This window comes from Panulirus ornatus, chromosome 49, assembly GCF_036320965.1.
Source record: "Panulirus ornatus isolate Po-2019 chromosome 49, ASM3632096v1, whole genome shotgun sequence".
Lineage (NCBI taxonomy): Eukaryota > Metazoa > Arthropoda > Malacostraca > Decapoda > Palinuridae > Panulirus > Panulirus ornatus.
Genome location: NC_092272.1, coordinates 2,919,324 through 2,940,726, shown reverse-complemented (window position 1 = coordinate 2,940,726; position 21,403 = coordinate 2,919,324). Strand labels below are relative to the sequence as shown.

Genomic DNA, 21,403 nt, shown 5'->3' with positions numbered 1-21,403 from the left:
TTCTATAAACAAATCATCTGCTCCATCCTAAACTATGCCTTACCTGCCTTGCTGTCCATCCTCTCACAGGTAAATATAACAGTACAACTAAACACATAAAATAAGAGCTTTCAGAACATTCACCAGCTTCCCTGCAACCACAATCACTCAACATGTCTACATTGAAACAAAGATCCTTTCAGTCCAATGCCATTTCAAAATGCTCAGCACTCTTGTTCGTTGCAACAACATTAGACCCCTTCCAAACTAACCAGTAAACTCCAGATAGAAATGCAAAGTCTACTCCCGCATCACACTTAAGCAAACTTTGCTTACAGATCCCCCGAACTCCAAGTACACCAGACAACACACACACACTGAAATAACGTGGAATAAGGAATGGAAATGAAGGGGAGAAGGCAAGTGAAAATGATGATATGATTGATACATGTAAACACTACCTTAGGAGCATGTGCAGGTTTAATGATAAATGCAGAAATAACAATCGAAAACTATGTACAAAAGTGTATTTGGAAGTTTCAATGTGAAGGATTGAAAGAAAAATGTTATACGAGTTCATTCACCCCATGGTATGTAGACACTGTGACTAATCCAGGGAATGTAAATGGGATGACAGTCACAAATTTCTGCATCCAAAAGGATTAAAAATGGGATCAGTTAACAGAGAAAAGAGAAATATTACAAATCAGGAAAGAAACAGATAAAGAAAGGCTGAATTCATTCACATCCATTCTCTAGCTGTCATGTGTCATGAGAGCATAAATACAAACCAATTTTTACCAAAGATGCTGATGGAACCAATAAGAAAATTACTAAACCAAAAGATATAAAACAGCATTGTTCAAATAACAATAAATCATCATCAAATAGGCCTTGAAAAGAACCTGAACGATAATAGACAGAATGATCAACGGAAAGTACTTTGCATGTATAAAGTGTATTCACAGACAATTCCAGAAATAAGAGAAAAATCTGACGACAGCATAACACTTGGATATTTAACTTAAACTCAGTTGAATGAGAAAATCATAAGCATAACAGCATAACTGAATTAGGAAGACATGGGATTTATAAGGCTAAAAGTGATAAAATTAGGCAAGGTGGTGTAGCTGTTCACATCTACAATAAGTTAAGAAGTGAATCATACCGCAAGTATCTCACAAGAAATGTGAAACAGTAGCATTAGCATTTCAACTCTGAGCAAGACTAATTTTTGTAACTTGCAGACCTCTCGAAACAATATTATTTATTTATTTTGCTTTGTCGCTGTCTCCCGCGTTAGCGAGGTAGCACAAGGAAACAGACGAAAGAATGGCCCAACCCTACCCACATACACATGTATATACATACATGTCCACACATGCAAATATACATACCTATACATCTCAACGTATACATATATATACACACACAGACATATACTTGAAACAAAAATGGCATAATTCAGTGCAGTATTAACAAAAAATGAGAGGACATTTGAAGTATAAAAATAAAGCTTCAGTTCTAATATCGTAATATGGGAAAAAGATGACATAAAACTTGGATGTAACTTTAAATTCAAACAAAATTAGGCATTAGCAGACAATGGGAGAGCAGCTAAACAAATTACTGGCCTTATATGAAGCATTTAATCTAATTCAAGTCATATAAAACCAACAAATAATAATAAAACCACTGATTTAATATTTACTAATGATATAGCACTGATTGCAGATACTGAAGTATCCATAACATGTGTCTCACACCATAATATAACAGACATATGTACAAAGTATACCAAGTGAATAGACAAGAGTGAAATAACAGATGATGAATTTATTAGGACCAAATTCAATTTTAGGTGGACAAATTGAATGGGAAAACACGAGTAGTATAACAGAGGACACAAACTTGAATGAACTTCTAATAAAAGCATTGAAAAAAAAAAAAAAAATGCTTTCTTCCAGAGTATGTCACATTTTAAAGACTAACATAATGAACCTGAAAGCAACCCAACAAGGGGTATACAGAATCATTACATAAAAAATAATACCTGGATATATAGTGAACAGACACCAAACTAAAATATATGCACCGGAAACTCAAATGTTTATTGAGAGCAATACCAGGAGAACTAAGAAATCTACATGGAATGACCACATAAACATTTAAAAGAAGAGTAGAATCATGGATAAGGGCAATACCCAATAAGCCCCCAACAGATTACGTCAGTGGGGTAAACATGGAAAAAAACAGCATTATTCATCGGGCATATATCATAACTGAAGGGGTTGTGGAAAAGGGGAACAATGCTTAACAAAGATGTATCTTCTTCTAGCATATTTCAGGGTTTTGTTGCCATGGTGGGACGATGATTGACAGCTTAAGGTGGGCTCAGATACACTTGGGGTCTAGACTGATGAAGTCCTGTGTTTTATAAACTGACAGAATGGCTACACAGAGTTACATAGAAAAAGCAAGTAGCAGTAAGCCGTATGTCCCTTCCAGGCTTTCGTGTTCGGTGAAAAAAGCAAACAGGTAACATTTGTGAATATTATATCTATGAAGCCGCAAATGATGTCAGTGAAGGACTTTTGACAAAATATGTCATCTGATCTAAATTGTACACATTACTCCACACATTAGCAACCTTGTTCAGAAAAAACTATTAAGGTTCAGTTGAGTGAATTATCTCTGTTCTAGCCTTAAACAGTTTAGATGTCGAGATGAAGAGTGTTGGTCTCAGAAGATTTTCAGAAACTGACCTTTCTCTATATGGAATAAGTATAGTCTTCTAGACAACATTGATGGGTTTATTTCTCTTGGTAGCCTACAACTGTATCTAAATTGTTTCAAGTGAGAAATTAATCTCTCGTATGTACTGTTTAGATCACCTAAACCTACTGAACTTAGAGATTATTTGATAAAAACTTTTTGAATTACCAAAGACTAATAATCTTTATCCTAGCATTTATTTACGCCTAGAACAGAGATTTTACTCTGAGGAGGGGTAGAAGTTTTGTCTTACCAGTTGAAAGAAACACATTTAAGAGTAGACAATATATAACTTGACATCATTTACAGCTTCATATAATCTGAAATTCATGTTATATTTACTTTTTACACTTATAAAAGCAAAAGCCTATGTAGAAGACCCAATGGTCTACTGTTGTCTACTTTTCTAAACTCTTAAGTACCAGTTTTATATCTAGCGAAGATTCTATCAGTGTAGGCCCATGTAACTCTCATCCCACCACAAACTATTAATTAAATCCTCAACATCACATTTGAATCATGTTAGTCCATGTTGATCTGGGCCCCACCCTTAATATCTATGTAGCCTTACTAATAAGGTTGGGCCAAGATCAACGAAGATAATTTACAGAATAATGTATGTATTTCTACTAACTGTGGACCTAAATAATTAAAGGTATAATTATATTAATTTATATTATGAACAACTAGGTCATGGCAATTGACCTCCAGACATGTAGTTCAGGCAGACCGCTGCCTAAAAGCAACCCTCCCCCACACACATTTTTAATTTGAGTAAATTACGCCATATATCACTTATTTCTTGTGTGTTACATTATCCTGTTAATTATGAATAAGTGCCAACGGGCCATTAACTTAAATTCGGATGTATTACTTAAATTCGGATGCATTTTCCCCATAAAATAATCATGGCTCATCAACATAACAAAATTCTGACATATAGGTTTAAAGTGTCTGTTTACTGACCTACATTTTAATTGAATTTTAGCCTTAAATTCTTATTTGTTATATCATTTCACAAAGGATCATGTCATGTATAGGAGGCCAATATGGGGGTCATGAACGTATACAAAAAATATAATTATAATCACATTTGATCGGCTTCGAATCTTGACCCCTTCTAAATTATTATTTTACCAGTTCCTTTGAACACCACTAATGTAATATTGGATGGTACATACTATCCTATTCTGGTACATTTCAAAGCCATATTTCTGGGCACACAGCACAACTGCACACCAACAGAGAGTACTCTTAAAAACGTTTAATATTAACGTTCACTTCATTGTCATTCAACAAATCAATACATTCCATCACCACAGACACGTTCAGTACAAAATGCAAGTGAAGAATGAGGTGAAATAACGTTCCTTCCTTACCTTAAAACGTAAAGATGGTTCACCACTTTCCACTAGCACGTCCACTCACTACACCAAAATGGCTACCAATGACAAGTTCTTCCCTCACCCTCCAGGGGGATACCGCATATGTCATTATACCCTCATATATATATATATATATATATATATATATATATATATATATATATATATATATATATATATATATATTATATTTTTTTCATAAAAGAAGGAACAGAGAAGGGGGCCAGGTGAGGATATTCCCTCAAAGGCTCAGTCCTCTGTTCTTAACGCTACCTCGTTATCGCGGGAAATGGCGAATAGTGTGAAAGAAAAGAAAAATATATATTATATTCATACTATTCGCCATTTCCCGCGATAGCGAGGTAGCGTTAAGAACAGAGGACTGGGCCTTTGAGGGAATATCCTCACCTGGCCCCCTTCTCTGTTCCTTCTTTTGGAAAATTAAAAAAATATATATACAACTGCTTTAGGACTTCTTTTACAGAATGGGGTCCTCACGTTACCCAAGATCTCAAATTTTTTGAGACTTTCAGCCTAAGCATTTTGAGAATTATTCCTCATTTTTTTTTTTAATGAGAATTGACTCATTATGATTCAGCCTTGTGAGAAGGGGTTATTTTTTTTCCCACTCGTGCTGTATAACCTGCAGTTGGGCAGCACAGTGTCTCTCTGGTGTTTCATTTTTTTTATTTATGGTTACCCATGTCTATCATCTCAGGGCTGACCTATACTAATTATAGTAGGGAAAGATGGATCAAAAATGATATTTCACTTGTGGTGTAACGTCTTGATGGTGGAGCTGGCCAACACACACACACACACACACTTTATATATATATATATATATATATATATATATATATATATATATATATATATATATATATATATATATATATATAACACGTACAGGTGCCACTGGGGTTACAGTGCGAGCGAGAAACCCACTTTTAAGCAGTGGGTTGTATTAGCTTGAGTGGAAAGGCACAAATGTCAAGTCTTGAGCGAAGTAATGGCCTTAGGAGCTACATCGGCCTCAAAGGCGCCCTAAAAAGTATATAGTAGTTATAAACTATTTATAATTACCCTTAATGTCTATGTAAGGGTTACGATGTTAACCCAGGACTTTCACTCATGGCTCCTGTGATAATTCCAATGGCAGGAGTGAGGTTGTCTGACGCAGACCCGCCCGAACTCACTTCTCACTCGCTGTGTAACCTCGGGAATATATATATATATATATATATATATATATATATATATATATATATATATATATATATATATATATATATATGGTTATGTAAAGGCTCATTATGTGTAGAGATATTATATTTATGGATGATCACATGTAGTAAGGAATTTTTGAAGGCTGTTACTTCATCTTTTCCTTTAGGAGATTATGGTTAATTTTCTTTATCATTTATTGTTTCTGAAGTGTAGATTGTTCCAATTCTCCCATGTTTGCACTTGTTACATGCCTTATTTTTACATGACAGAATCATGTCACCTTAATTACTGTTGGTGTAATAAAAACTGAAAAAGAAATGTCCTTTTTATCCTGCGTTATTTTTTTTTTATACTGTATTAATTTGGGGCAACGTGCAGTACTGATAAATGGAAATCAGATATACTTTTATTATCTGGTAAATTATCCCGTTATTATTTTTCCCAGTTCACATACACTTCATATTTCAAACTTTCATCCACACGTTTTATCCAAGTTACAGATGAACTACCAATTACCCTTATACTATTAAAGACATAAGTTAAAAAATGATCATGGAAATGTCGCAAAAACTGGAATTAGAGATTAACATAAAATGTGCTGTTGTGGGTCAAAGTGAACAAATAATGGTTGAATGCGAGAGATTAAGTTAGGTTTTGTGGTTATAATAATTAGCCTAAGCTATCTGTAACAGTGTAAAAGTATCCAACAATCATGCAAATTAGGACAATCATTCATGAAACTAAACAGCTTTGCATTTTTTTCCTCCAAATTTTCACATTTATACTATGTCTAAGACTGATTTTAAGAAATACTTTGTATAATTCCTAACCACCATACAGTTCTGTCTCTGCTGTGTTATTATAGGCAGAAAAGGTGGTTAATTTTGCTTTTGGGCCAATGAGTAAACATAGAAACAAATGCAGGTTATATGCTATTGTTTAGGGGTAGAAAAAAAGTGATAATTGTCCTTCTAAAACTTAGCCAAGGATGTGTTTATTCTCGAATGTGGTTTAACTATTTTTTTCCTTCATACCTAAATACCTTTTACGCCTCAGTGAGGTGATGGTGTCTGGGACAAATGAAAAATGGCTTTATTTGAATTCCTATCTCTAATTTACCTTGTTACTTTATTATGTTGTCCAGGTAGAAACCATTAACAGTAGTAGACTTCCCCAGTGTGTACCACATCACTCCAATCCTAACCTATCAAAGACAGAGAAATATGATAAAATGATATTGATGATAGATTTTTGAATATTTTATTCATAAATAATAATGTGTTACATAATGCCACAAGAGATGGACTCCGGCCCAGTGCAATGAGAATAATATATATATATATATATATATATATATATATATATATATATATATCCTCGGCCTTCAACCAGAGGTACTATAACCTGGCTGAATACATTCGTACGACACTGCTGAATCAAAAAGCTTTAGTGTTAGACACTGTTGGCTCGGAAAGCTTGACAGCAATTGGCAGTGGTGGCCCAGAAAGCTTGACAGTGTCTTGCACTGGTGGCTCAGAAAGCTTTACAATGTCTTGCACCGGTGGCTTACAGAAAAAGCTTGACAGTGTTTGACCAAGATGGCTTGGAAAGCTTTGTCAGTGTCTTGCACTGGTGGCTCGGAAAGCTTGACTGTGGTTGGCACTGGTGGCGTAAATAACCATCATTTCCTATAACGAGTCAACAACTCTGTCATTCATCTTTTATTTCCGCTACTTGGGCCACAGTGCCAACTTAAATGTTCTTTCCAAAACACCCAGCTAGGAGAGGAACTGAGGGAGGGAAGGAGGGATAACAGAATAAGTTCCCACGTATAATTTTTTACTATGATGGAAGTGTCAGTACTTCATAGTTCTTGTATAACACAGAGGAGATGAGTGAGAGGAATGACACTACTTGGGAGAGAAAGAGTGTGTCTGTGTGTTTTGTCCTCTCACCAGAAGCAACCTCGTAAACTAGTCTACTGTGGGAACAGGAGCCTCAACTTTGTCTCGCGAAGAAGGATGTAGTCTCGAGCAGGAGGAGAGAGGAGAGGGAGGGACCATCTGGACGACATGTAGTTATAAATGTGTACATCGGAGACCGTCGAAGCCATAGGTAGCCGAAGCCTTAGGTTCGTCGACCACAAGCTTGTGGTGACCTCGAGCGTCTTTTGGCACAAGCTGTGTACATCCTCAGGTACTACAACGGTACAATCCACATCGTCCTGGAGGGGAAGGTCCTTTTTTTTTGTGGTGGTGTGGTGGTGGAGGGACGATGGCTGGATCATAGGCGACACTGAGGGTCGGGTTCCGGGTGGGATCTCAGGACTCTGTTGATGGTGCGCAGGAGAGGATGGGGCTCACAGCCACAACGGTTTCTGAAGTCGTCCAGATCGAGCGCCCAGATCATGCCGCCTCCAAGACCCATCTTCTTGATGTACTCAGACTGTTGGAGACAACGAGGGAAAGGCAAGTCGTCAACACATACATACGATAGAATACATGAAAGCCTACATCATGCTACTACACAGATCCTGTTTATCTACTATTACCCCTACGGGTCAATTTAAATGAAGAAGGCCTTTTATTACCCGGGACCTTCCTAATATCTCCTGCAGCTGATTGCAGTAGCAGGGATGTGTAGGTTCCCTTGCAGAGGAGTACTTTGACGTGACTGTCCTCCCAGTGATACAACCTCACCAAAGGTGACTTTTCACTGCAGACCTAAGAAACTGCGCTACATTCAGCACTAGGGAAATGATGGACTCCTCGAAAAGGAGCAATGAAAATTGAACTCCTTTCGTCCCTGAATGGGCGTCCTACAGTTAATATTCTCAACATCTTATTAACAAGCAATTCAACAAATACTGTCATACTTTTGATCAATATGTCTCAAGGTGGGATGACGCAATACACAACACAACTGTACGTTCGAGGACTCACCTTGTATCTGATCATGTCCGTGTCATCGAAGCCAACCCACTGCTTGCCTTTATATGCATACGGTCCCATCCTACCCTCAGGGTCCCTCACCAACGTGTAGCCTTGATTCAGCACATAGTCACAAATCTGTTAAGAGATCAAGGGCGTCACTGGATGACTATATACCTTATACATAAACCATCTTCCCTACAACAATGGCCACAATGAAGAGATCAAGGGCGTCACTGGATGACTATATACCTTGTACATGAAACATCTTTCCTACAACAATGGCCACAATGAATTACAATCACCTCACAAATGGGGGAAATAATGACAAGAGAATAATAATGTACGATGTTTGTCTAATGCAACATTTCCCGTCCATTCTGATGGCTCAGTCACACTAGGTTTTCTGCAGATGGTTCATTTGTCTAAGGCATGTCACCATAATTTGTCCCCTGCCAGCAGTGCTTTCACAAACCCTTTTTCCCTCTTCTGGTACGATTTCCTCCATATCTCAGCTCAAGCACACACACCCTCAGGCCTCCAGCACACATCCATATTGCTATTACCTTTATCTCCAGCTTTCAGGACACACCCCCTTTTAAGCCTTTTATATTACAGGTTCCGTTAATCCAGAATTGGCGAACTCTCTCGTACGGAGCACAATCTATTCATGCCTCTACTTGGGATAAAGTGGAGAATGCTTCATTCTTCCAATGGAAAAGATATATATACATACAGTTAGTACTTTAAAATGTGTTTCAACTCCCATATGTGCACGTGAACCCATCAGACTGCAATGGCCTTGTAAACTCGTGTTGTGTACCCTCACCACCTGCCTCAGAATGTCAGGAACTTACACTTGTCTTTCGTTACCGAAGCAGCAGCAGCAGCAGTACACACACTGCCTTGCACCCTCACCTTTCCCATAAAACTCCCTCAGGGTAGTTCACGTCTCCACTGCAACTACGTCCCTTCCAACACGACGGTAGGACCCCTATGCGAATAGCTTGGCTATGAACCTCCTCAGCCACCGCGCCCTTCTCAATCATGAACCTCCTCAGCCACCGCGCCCTTCTCAATCATGAACCTCCTCAGCCACCGCGCCCTCCTCAATCATGAACCTCCTCAGCCACCGCGCCCTTCTCAATCATGAACCTCCTCAGCCACCGCGCCCTCCTCAATCATGAACCTCCTCAGCCACCGCGCCCTCCTCAATCATGAACCTCCTCAGCCACCGCGCCCTCCTCAATCATGAACCTCCTCAGCCACCGCGCCCTCCTCAATCTCCATCCCACATATCACAACCTTGTCCGAGCCGCCATGCACCACCTCCTCCTGACTCACAGCTTCTCCACAGTCCCATGGGTGGTGATGGCTCCTCAATGTACAACATCTTCACATTCCTCTATTTCCTTCAGGCCATCTCTCTTATTTTGCCCACTGTTGTTCCCCTTATCTTCGTCAACTATCATCCCCCTTATCAAGTCGCTTATTTCGTCACTTGTCATCTTCCTTATTTCGTTCAGTGGGTTCAGTTGTCACCCCTTGCGTTATCTCCCTCACTTCGTAACTTGTCATCACCTCTGTTATCTCCATTATGCTCTCACTCGTCACGCTCTTATCTTCTCATGTGTCATCACGTTATTTTCTCACTTGTCTCTCCAGAAACATACCTCAAGCTCCTCTGCTCTCAACTTCCTTTCCCCCCGGTTTCACAACATTCATCTATGGTGTTCCTTTCAATTCCTTTACCATATCAAACTCTCATTCATGCACACACTCCCAACGCTGACTAGAAAGCCATCGTATCTATCAATCAAATACTCTTCGTCTTATCCTCCTCACCGTCTAAACATCCAGCCACACCTTTCTATACGTCCTGTTCACAACATAAAGACTTCAGACTCCTCACACTTGCAGCAATGTGGAAATACAACAACGGCCGAGCTTCGATAAGCGCCACGTGAAGACCAACCAAAGGCAAGCTGCTACAACGTCTGGTCTTGTGTTCCTGGTCCATCTCTCTATCTGCTCTCTAGGACCCATGTCTAGGAACGAGTTCTGCATGTTACCCATGACCTGTTCCTAAAGGATCCTACAGGCCCATTTCTGCTCTACTTTCAGTAGCATGGAAATGTAGGTTCCCTTGGGTTGGGGAGCGCTCTGATGAGGATTGGTGCTCCCAGATATACAGCCTCGTGAGAGAGGACTCTTCTCTCACACATGCACGGTGTAACCTTGAGCAGCCAGAGTCCGGTAGCGCCTGTGTTCCTGATCTACACCTTTGAAACACAAGTTTAGAGAGCTGCCAGGCCAGGCCAGGCCAGGTAAGGCCAGACATCCTCTCCCTCACCTCATAATAGGCCAGGAACCCGGCGGCTCTCGTGTATTTCCCAGCCTGTCCCTTCCTGGCTGGTTCATTCAGTCCTTGGCTCTCAGCGTTCCAGGAGAGGGTGAAGGCCTGCCCATATAGTGGCATACCCATCACCAGCTTCTTACGGTCGGCGCCCTTCTCGATCCAGTAGTGAATCGTGGAGTTCTGTGGGGAGGGAAATTCCAGTTTAACTGCAGTCTCAAAGTACACAAAACACACCCACAGAAAACAGTGGATCCTCTCTGAGTCTGACAGTATGACCCTTGAGCACGACGGTATGAGCCGTAAGTATGATAGCTTGTGGTCTCTGACCTGACCTTCAATTACCAGGTCAAGGGAATGCTGGCCATCGTACCAAAGCACTACAACTTCAAGGGTTGAACCACTTTGCTCAAGGGGACTCACAAGTCAACAGATCTCAGAATGTGTCTCAGGAAGAGATCTTTGGTCACAGAACAAATGACAAAGATACAATCTATACACGAGACATTCATGCAAAATGTCACATCAAAACGAAGCAAAATGAAACAAAACTGTTCAACTATCAACTATCAGAATACAAACTCCTCCCTGTGTGTGACAGGCGAGGTAAACAACCCACTCCGACTTTGCGTTCGTTGAAACACATCCTCCTGCATCGCTGGCCAGTATGTACTGAGAACTGCAGGGGAAGTGGGTTGGAGCAGGAGATGTGCCTTGCTAGGAATTGGGAGGAGAGGAAACGTCCCGAGAACCTGGGGAGTGAAAAGGGGGGGGGGGGGAGAAAACTCACCAGGGAGCAGCAGCTGCTGCTGGGGGAAAGTTAAACACCCCCCAAGCCAGCGAGCGAGAGAGACAGGGCTTCACTTACAGTGTTAAACAGCGGCTCGTCGTCATCAGGGTGGAAGTACATGGGGGCGACGTGGCCCGTCTTCTTGTCCCAGTGGCCGTGGTAGTCGTAGGTCATGACGGCGATCCAGTCGAAGTAGCGGTTGAGGGCGGGCACGTCGTACCCTGCGGAGGGAGGAGGCCACAACAGACCATCGTCAGTAAGGATATCAAAGGCGTGGTGGGGGAAATGGGATCACAAGTTAGCATTATGTGGTAACTAGGATTCTATCGGCAGGATCGGCCTTTAAAGACTTACTCTCAAAGGTGGGAGTATAAGCAACGTCTTCTACTACATGAATAAATCTATGAAATGGCTGTCAATTTCTATCAATGTCTTCCGGTCTGTGACCCATGGCTTGCAAGGTAATCTAATTCTTTTACGACTCAATTCCTGTGAAATTACAGATCGGGAGAGGAAGAGGCATCTTCAAATACACCAGTCGAAAACTGAGGTGTCTTAACCCTACCAGGATGTTTTCCCTTCCGAAGACTCATACCCGGACGGAGGAACACCTCCAAGGATCAGCTCGACTTGCCTGCGTCGATGACCTTGTAGCTGGGCGAGACGGCGGCAGAGAGAAGCAGCCCGTGAGGTTTGAAGGCGTCATGGAGTTCCCTGATCCAGGAAGCGAAGGCCGCCTTGTCGTTGGGGTTACCTTTCTCGCAGTTCACCTGTGGGAGGAGAGATGTATGATGAACCAACCCTCCCACCTCTGCTCAAGACGATACGTGTCCGCGAAGGATCATCGCTCGGTAGTAATTAATGTAGGTTTCTTTATGGTACCTTTCTGGTCGGAAGGAAAAGACAGTATTTGTGCGCAACACTGTGAAAGATTTGATGATTTATGTCAACAAGAGGAACTGGTGTTAGAAAGCTTCCTGTGGGCCTTCATACTGCTGTTATCCCTCTCTCTTTCAGCAGGACGGTGCCACGACCCTTAGGGAGAGAGAGAGAGAGAGAGAGAGAGAGAGAGAGAGAGAGAGAGAGAGTATATATGGGGGTATACAGTGAGGTTTAGGCATGACGCTCAGTGGGTACCAGGGTGTGCAGACCATTCTGCCAAGACTCCCTCCTTCCCTCCGACCTCACCTGCCAACACACTGGGTACTCCCAGTCCAGGTCTAGACCATCGAAGTTGTGTTTCTGGATGAACTGGATGACGTGTTCGTTAAACTTCCTCCTGGCCGCTGGGTTGTTGACCAGTCGACTGTATTTGTCTCCTGCCGAGTCGTTCCACCCACCTATGGCCAGGGTCACCTTAATGCCCCGGGCCCTGAGCGCCGTCACCTTCTCGTAGAACTCTGGAAGAGGGAGGGACAGGATCAATGGCGACATCATGAGAGAAAGAGAGTGTCATTATCGAGATCTGGAAGCGTTTTCTTTATCCAAAACGCTCATTTAATTCCTCCTACCATCTATTTTCTTCAAATTCATCGACAACTGATTACCCCTTTGGCCAGCAAAGATTACTTTCCTCCTCCCTTCTAATTCACTCTTTGGATCCCCTGATACCACACCCTCTCTCTCCTTCGCCTCACCCACGTACACTGAATCTATACCCCCACATCCCTCCTTTCGTAGGGAGTTAAGAGAGGCGTACAAAGAGCGACCTCCTCCTCCTCCTCTCCTCCTCCCTCGGGAACTCACTATTGTCGTAGTCAGCCCAAGTGTCGTGTGGTTTGATGAGCAGACGCGTGCCGTCCAACACCGCGAAGCCGTACACGATGTGGGTGCAAAGGTTGACGTCGATGTCCTCTGGTTTGTACTTGGCAGGCCCCTGGCGGTACCAGGCCCAGTTGGTGAAGTAACACACCACCTGTGATAACACGGCAAACCTGGATTAAATACTGCGTTGTAGTATCAACTGACTTTTGTTATCTTCCTTTCTTGTGTCTCCCCTGATGATGATGATGATGATGATGATGAGATTATTACACGAAAGTGCACTTGGGAACTTATCGTGTTTACTCTACCCATGGACTAATAGGAATATATATATATATATATATATAAATATACATATATATATATATATATATATATATATATATATATATATATATATATATATATATATATATATATATATACAATATTAGTATAAGCTATATAGTGATATAATGACTTTACTGTGCAGTAACACATCCCATTTTTTTCTGATGAATGTGAGGACTTCTCTACTTAAAAAATGTACAAAGAAACTGTAGAAGTATATGATAAGAGACTGGAAACTACATCAAGAAAGACCAATCATAGACGAGACATAAGAGATGTTACAACAGTCAAGTGCAGCAAGTAATAATACAAAGAAATAAAGAGCTGCTGATACAAAATGGTGTCACAAAATTCAGAGAGAGAGAATACAGATAAGATATACAAAAGGAGGTGGGGAAGTACAGATGCATGCACGATGCGAAAGGGAGATACATGGACAGGAAAAAAAAAAGATACAAACGGGAGATACGGGAGAGAGAGAGAGAGAGAGAGAGAGAGAGAGAGAGAGAGAGAGAGAGAGAGAGAGAGAGAGAGAGAGAGAGAGAGAGAGCACGGGAGACGCGGGTACTTGAGACAAACAAGGTGGGAGGGAGACGCTCACCTTATAGCCTGTGTCGGGGATGGACGGCGCTGGTGGGGCCGTTGGATAGTCAGTGATGGACGGCCTTGTGGTGGTGGGCGGCTTGGTCTGGGCAGGGGTCTGCCACGGTGGGTACGACGCGGGCGTCGTCGAAGTCTGCCATGGGGGACGAGTTGAAGTCTGCCATGGGGGACGAGTCGAAGTCTGCCATGGGGGACGCGTTGATGTCTGCCATGGGGGACGAGTTGATGTCTGCCATGGAGGACGAGTTGACGTCTGCCATGGGGGACGAGTTGATGTCTGCCATGGGGGACGAGTTGACGTCTGCCATGGGGGACGAGTTGAAGTCGCCTGGTCCTGCTCAGACGGCCTCACACCGTCCTTGCACTGCACGTTGTACGTCCAGTCACACTTATTCTGCACAGAGACGGAGAAGATAAGCTCACTGTTCATCCCAAGAGAACAAGAGGTGTTCACGTTCTAAACTTAAAAGTGTTCACGTTCTAAATCTAAAAGTGTTCACATCCTAAACTTAAAAGTGTTCACGTTCTAAACTTAAAAGTATTCACGTTCTAAACTTAAAAGGGTTCACGTTATAAACTTAAAAGTGATCACGTTCTAAACTTAAAGGTGTTCACGTTCTAAACTCACAAGTGTTCACGTTCTACACGTAAAGTGATCACACTATGGGAACTGAATTGTTCTGGCTATGAGAACTAGAGCAATCAAATTTCGTTTTAATTTGCGATGTCTGTTCTGGCATCTGATACAAGTCACGGAAGCCTTAAATATAAACAACATGTGGCTTTGTAAGTCTCCTTGAGTGCCCCATAAAATTGAGGATTCTAAACATGAAGAGAAAACCTTAGGACTCTAAACATAAAGTCAAAGAAGAAGGGGGAGGGAAAAAAAAAACAAACAAACCTGGTTTTCCTTGTATCAAAGACAAGAACAAAGACAAGAATAAAGGTGCACAAAAAAAAGAAAAAATATTCACCCTTTGCAGCCTATATCAATCCTCGTTCGATTTCCTCCCCACCTCCCCGCCCCCAGACCCACCTGATGACACACCTTCCCGTTCGCCCCCAGACCCACCTGATGACACACCTTCCCGTTCGCCCCCAGACCCACCTGATGACCTGGCACGACTCACCTTCCCGTTCCAGACCAGTCCTGGGATACACCGCTTCTCCTCAAACTTGCCATTCACGCACTGCAGATATTTGGAGCAGTGGGTCGGGTGGGAGACCCTGACGTCACCGACACACCCTTGGCTGGGAACCTTGGTAGTGGTGGACCGTACTGGGGAGGTGGTCGGCTGAGTGGAAGCGACCGAAGGAGGCGCTGTCGGAGGGGCGGTCTGAGCCGGTGGTATGCTGGGGTATGATGAACCTAAGCCAGAGATGAGAATGAGAAATTAAAAGAAAAAAACACGTAAATACATGATCATATATGTACATGTGTATATATGTATATGTCTGTGTATGTGTATGTATGTATATGTGCGTGTGTGGGCGTTGATGTATATACATGTGTATGCTTGTGGGTTGGGCCATTCCTCGTCTGTTTTCTTGCGCTACCTCGCTAACGCGGGAGACGGCGGTTAGGTGTAATAATTAGAATATGAATAAACATGATCATCATCATCATTATCACAATCATGGGCAAGGAAGGAAGGAAAGGGTTCCTGAAGCGCCATGGCTGCGTTACGTACAGCAGTGGGGGAAAGATTTTACTCCAATGGAATGAGAAGTTATCTAGATATGATAACAGACGGACACTTGACAAAAAATATCATCCCCTACTGGACTATCCTCTACTGACGACAAGGTCAGGGAGACACACACACACACACACTAGTAGGAGGAGACCCAGTCTCAACACTGACCTCCAAGCAAGGGACACTGAGGGTCGGGTTCTGGGTGGGATCTCAGGACTCTGTTGATGGTGCGCAGGAGAGGATGGGGCTCACAGCCACAACGGTTTCTGAAGTCGTCCAGATCGAGCGCCCAGATCATAGCGCCTCCAAGACCCATCTTCTTGACGTACTCAGACTGTTGGGGAGAGAAAGGGAGGAAGATGATAAGCAAATGGTCTTAAAGAGTGAGTGAGAGAGTGAGAGAGAGAGAGAGATAGAGAGAAGGGTGTTTTGCGTCATACTTTATGGCCTCACTGGAAACCTCAAACAATCGTGAGGGGTCGTGACCTAAGCGGGTGTTAAAACTGCATCTCTCTCTCTCTCTCTCTCTCTCTCTCTCTCTCTCTCTCTCTCTCTCTCTCTCTCTCTCTCTCTCTCTCTCGGGTCAGTAAGTGACGCACCCTGACGAGACTTCAAAGCCTGGGTTCGTCACCACAGCAAAGTGTACTGCGGCACAGACTTCATCCATGCACTCAAGCGAAGATCTTCCGTCAGGAGGTGCGTCTTGTCCCAGGGGCAATCATCAACATGGCTATAATACACTCTCGTTCTGGGCCCAGCGCCCCGCGCCCACCACCACAACTTTACACTCTGCCAATGTTTATAAGTGGTTTCTGTCGTCCATAACCACATACATTTCAGACCATATCAGCGGTCCCCCTAACCACACACAGACACACACACACAGACACAGACAGACACAGACACACACACACAGATAAACACTTTCAACACACTAGCAGACTCCCACTTTCCAAAGTCACTCAGGTTCTTCCTCTACTTCCTACGACACGAGACCTCACTTTGTACCGTATGGTGGGCACGAGACCTTACCTTGTACCGTATGGTGGGCACGTCGTCGAAGCCGACCCATTGGTTGCCCTTGTAGGCGTAAGGTCCCATTGTCTTCTCCACATCCCTGACCACGGTCCAACCTCCAGTCTGGATTTTGTAGCAAATCTGTAGGGGGAGAGAAATGATGATATATAAGCCACACGTGAAGATAGAGATAGATTGATAGACAAAGAGAGAGAGAGAGAGAGAGAGAGAGAGAGAGAGAGAGAGAGAGAGAGAGAGAGAGAGAGAGAGAGAGAGAGAGAGAGAGAGAGCCAGGTCTCCTCATAGAAGGGCAAATATCAACACATACAATGTCATGTTTCTTTCAGTGTTTATACAAAGGATGAAACATCAGTTCTGTGGCGATATATCTATCACCCAGTCGTCTACTTAAGAGCATTGTAGTAGTAGTAGTAGCAGAAGTAGTAGTAGTAGTAGTAGTAGTAGTAGTAGTAGCACTAGCAGTAGTAGTAGTAGTAGTAGTAGCAGCACCAGTAGTAGTAGTAGCAGTAGCAGAAGTAGTAGTTAGTAGTAGTAGTAGTAATAGTAGCACTAGTAGTAGTAGTAGTAGTAGTAGTAGTAGTAGTAGTAGTAGTAGTAGTAGTAGTAGCACTAGTAGTAGTAGTAGTAGTAGTAGTAGCAGTAGCAGAAGTAGTAGTAGTAGTAGTAGTAGTAGTAGTAGCAGCAGCACTAGTAGTAGTAGCAGTAGTAGTAGCAGCATTAGTAGTAGTAGTAGTAGTAGTAGTAGTAGTAGTAGTAGTAGAAGTAGTAGCAGTAGTAGCACCAGTAGTAGCAGCAGCAGCAGTAGCAGTAACAGTAGTAGTAGCAGTCCTCCTGTAGCCGAGAGGGGCCCCATCTTACCTCATAGTAAGCCAGGAAGCCACTGGCCCGAGTGTACGGTCCTGACTGGCCACCTCCATAGGACTTCTGGTTAAGTCCATTGTTCTTCCTGTCCGCCAGGGTGAAGGACTGGCCGTACATAGGCATCCCCATCACCAGTTTCCTACGGTCAGCGCCCTTCTTGATCCAGTAATGAATGGTGAAGTTCTGTGAGGGAGAGAGAGAGGGAGGGAGGGATCAGAGATTATGTGGTCTATGTCCGTCAAGACACGAAGGTCCGATTCAATATCTTTTTGAGACAGAAATGTACAGGATATAAACTATATCTATGTCAAAAGACGATTGTGGTATTGACTGTTCGATTTTTGACTCTAGGGAGCTCAAGTCTCTCGATGTCTGTTTAGCAAAGTACAAAATGACTGCGTGCATGGCATGATGGAGAAGAAGGAGCATAGCCCGACTCTCCATCTTTTGAGATATGCACACGAGGCAGCTCGTAACCGAGTGAAGCTCAGTGGTTCATGCAATGCGAGAAGGAGGAAGAGGAGCTCATTTGTCACACACACATACACACACTGATAGATCAAGATAGGTGGATATGCACAGAGAGATAGAGGAAATGGCAGCAACTCACAGCGTTAAAGGCCAGGTTGTCGTCTTGCGAGTGGGCGTACATGGGGGCAACATGGCCCGTCTTCTTGTCCCACTGTCCATGGTAATCGTAGGTCATGACGGCGACCCAGTCAAGGTACCGACTCAACACCGGCACGTCGTAACCTGCAACATAAACACAAATTATCACGACCTCATTAGACACTGGAGCCTCGGACATATCCTGCGCGGGTGGCGGTGGTGTCCAGAGGGTGAGGCTTCAACTGTAACGCGAAAGAGAATTGAAAGTCTAGTGATCTTCACGAAGTCGGGGGACACGATCATATGTAAGCGTCCACGGACATGCGATAGATGCCAGTGAAGGTTGAGTTGGAATGTAGGGTCTTATAGAAGGACAGGGCAATGATGTCTTGGTATCAGTGATGTTTACATATATGCAAGACTCGTATCTGTGAGGCGACTTGAACCACAAGGGGTTTCCGTGCCGACCAAACGAGAGATTAACTGTTCTAGATGACCAGATTACAAAGACCTCCCCCCTAAGCTGTTTTCAGACACGACAGAAAACGTGATCCTATGGATCTTATACCACATAAATCAATGATGAATTCATCAAACACAAGACTTTACTGGGAACTGGTTCGTGAATCATTTGAAACAAGGATTCATATCGACAGACCAAAACATGAATCTTTGACATTACACCTGTGATATGTTCGATGTTACAACAGTGACAAGGAAGATTTGAACATGCCCCTCACCCAGTGAAGCAACTCATCCACATTCCTTCATCCTGTCAAAGGTATTTCTCTTGATAGTTAACTGCTTCACTGACACGACGCGTCCATTTTCAGCTATGAACCAAGACACGTATAATAATATTCTTAATCACCTCATTACGGATATACCTAAGTAGTTAATGCATTAGTGGCGTGTCCTGCAGCGTGTAATATGCCTGTAACTATGGTTTGTGCCCTTGTTAACTCGTGGTACCTCCTGTAGCTACGGTGCGTTCCCTCGCTACCTTGTCCTAGCACCAACTACGTCACGTACCCTTGTTAACCACTCCTAGCTCCAGCAGCTAGGGTACGTGCCTCTGTCAGCTGGTCCTAGCTCCCAGAAGCTACGTTGCGTACCCATGTTAGCTACTCCTAGCTCCAGCAGCTACGGTAAGTGCCTCTGTCAACTTTTCCTAGCTCCCAGAAGCTAAGTTACGTACCCTTGTCGATGACCTTGTTGCTGGGGGACACGGCAGCTGAGAGGAGAAGACCATGGGGTTTGAAGGCTTCGTGGAGTTCCTTGACCCATGCTGCGAAGGCAGGTTTATCTGACGGTGGGCCTTTGTTGCAGTTGACCTGCAGGAGGAAGGAGGGAGGATATTACAGGCTGTGGATCAGGTCCCAAGAGTTATCTTCGGCATGTATATCTATATTGTGGTTTCTTAAGTGTCTACATTTAGGGAATGAATCGAGTTACCTTCGGCATGTATATCTATATTGTAGTTTCTTCTCAAGTGTCTACATGTAGGGAATGAACCGCTACTCTGGACACCTGATCATGTGTCAAACAGTTGCGTAACTATTCTGTTCGAGGGACGATGAACAGGCGTCCAAGGATCTGTTTTGATGTTGTCATTTCAACATGTGGTTATTTCTGGACTACGTTTATGTTAATCACACGAATGAATGAGATTTTCTCTTTCAATTCTTTCCAAGTTTTTAGATGTGAAAATGTGAGTATGTGGAAATGAGTAAGAAATAGAAAATTCCCTCATTTTGTCTTTGATTTTTCTTTTTAGATTAAGGGTCTAAACTTCATCTTATAAAGTGAAGTTTTATATCTTAACAGTTAAGAGCATTCGATAGTTACTCATTAACAATAACACTAGTAATCAAGACAACATTTATACTAAGTTTATTTCTCCTCTTTTACTAGCATGATGAATTCATATATTCTGATTCTAGAAGGTAGATTCAAGGCTTCGAGGATATATAACAAATATAACAAAAGACTGAAAACTTTGAAGTTAAATCTGATACACCTTTGAGTGTGTGTGTGTGTGTGTGTGTGTGTGTGTGTGTGTGTGTGTCCTTGTGAGAGGTAGTTATGAGCAAAGGAAGCTTAATGGCTTTTGAGAAGAAGTTGAAGTCATGAATGACTTTTCTGAGCCTCTGTGACGTGAGCTACAAGATACACGACCTCACCTGCCAACACACTGGGTACTCCCAGTCCAGGTCCAGACCATCGAAGTTATTCTCGAGGATAAACTGAACAACATTGTCGTTGAACTTCTTCCGGGCTGAGGGGCTGTTCACCAGACGACTGTACTTGTTCCCTGCCGAGTCGTTCCAACCTCCTATGGCTATAAGGACCTTCACGCCCTTGGCTCTGTAGGCCACGACCCGCTCGTAGAATTCTGTGTAAAAGGGGAAGGGCGAAGGAGGAAGTGGTAAGTTTATGCCATGGGTGGTAGACAGATGCGGTGTTCATGCCTGGGAGGGACATGGTGTGGTCATAAAGGTTTGGCGAAGAGGACTTCGATCTATAGCTGAAGGAAGGGGGTGGCAGATGGCAAGAAACTGTGACTGAGATAAGATAAGGGACATTCTACAGTAGATGGTCCAGGAGACGATCTACAGTAGATGGTCCAGGAGACATTCTACAGTAGATGGTCCAGGAGACGATCTACAGTAGATGGTCCAAGAGACCATCTACTGTAGATTATTCTAGAGACAATCCACTGTAGGAGACACTGTCAGAGATGGTAGTGGAAAGGAAATATTTATATGTGATCAATGAAATTATGAGCTGAGGCAGTACACAGTCCCAAATGATCCCCCCCTGAGGCAGTTCACAGTCCCAGATGAACCCCCCACTGAGGCAGTACACAGTCCCAGATGAACCCCCCACTGAGGCAGTACACAGTCCCAGATGAACCCCCCACTGAGGCAGTACACAGTCCCAGATGAACCCCCCACTGAGGCAGTACACAGTCCCAGATGAACCCCCCACTGAGGCAGTACACAGTCCCAGATGAACCCCCCACTGAGGCAGTACACAGTCCCAAGTGAACCCCC

The 21,403-nt window shown here is 43.1% G+C and overlaps 2 protein-coding genes across 2 annotated transcripts in view; both read right to left on the bottom strand.

Annotated features, from left to right (window-relative positions):
* Nucleotides 1–4,205, bottom strand: part of Spec2 (CDC42 small effector protein Spec2) — a 74,731-nt gene extending 70,526 nt beyond the window's left edge. Inside the window, exon 1 of the mRNA XM_071690822.1 lies at nucleotides 4,134–4,205. The gene's annotated coding sequence lies outside the window, so the exon portion shown is untranslated. The remainder of the gene's footprint in view (nucleotides 1–4,133) is intronic.
* A 2,410-nt stretch (nucleotides 4,206–6,615) lies between these two features.
* Nucleotides 6,616–21,403, bottom strand: part of Cht10 (Chitinase 10) — a 133,959-nt gene continuing 119,171 nt past the window's right edge. Inside the window, exons 37-51 of the mRNA XM_071690808.1 lie at nucleotides 20,531–20,742; nucleotides 19,546–19,681; nucleotides 18,349–18,491; nucleotides 17,736–17,921; nucleotides 16,872–16,997; nucleotides 16,008–16,173; nucleotides 15,273–15,511; nucleotides 14,141–14,536; nucleotides 13,192–13,360; nucleotides 12,634–12,845; nucleotides 12,080–12,215; nucleotides 11,524–11,666; nucleotides 10,653–10,838; nucleotides 8,312–8,437; nucleotides 6,616–7,814 (exon numbers count right to left, since the gene is read on the bottom strand). Coding sequence (XP_071546909.1) covers nucleotides 7,653–7,814; nucleotides 8,312–8,437; nucleotides 10,653–10,838; nucleotides 11,524–11,666; nucleotides 12,080–12,215; nucleotides 12,634–12,845; nucleotides 13,192–13,360; nucleotides 14,141–14,536; nucleotides 15,273–15,511; nucleotides 16,008–16,173; nucleotides 16,872–16,997; nucleotides 17,736–17,921; nucleotides 18,349–18,491; nucleotides 19,546–19,681; nucleotides 20,531–20,742 — 2,738 coding nt within the window. The 3' untranslated portion in view covers nucleotides 6,616–7,652. The remainder of the gene's footprint in view (nucleotides 7,815–8,311; nucleotides 8,438–10,652; nucleotides 10,839–11,523; nucleotides 11,667–12,079; nucleotides 12,216–12,633; nucleotides 12,846–13,191; nucleotides 13,361–14,140; nucleotides 14,537–15,272; nucleotides 15,512–16,007; nucleotides 16,174–16,871; nucleotides 16,998–17,735; nucleotides 17,922–18,348; nucleotides 18,492–19,545; nucleotides 19,682–20,530; nucleotides 20,743–21,403) is intronic.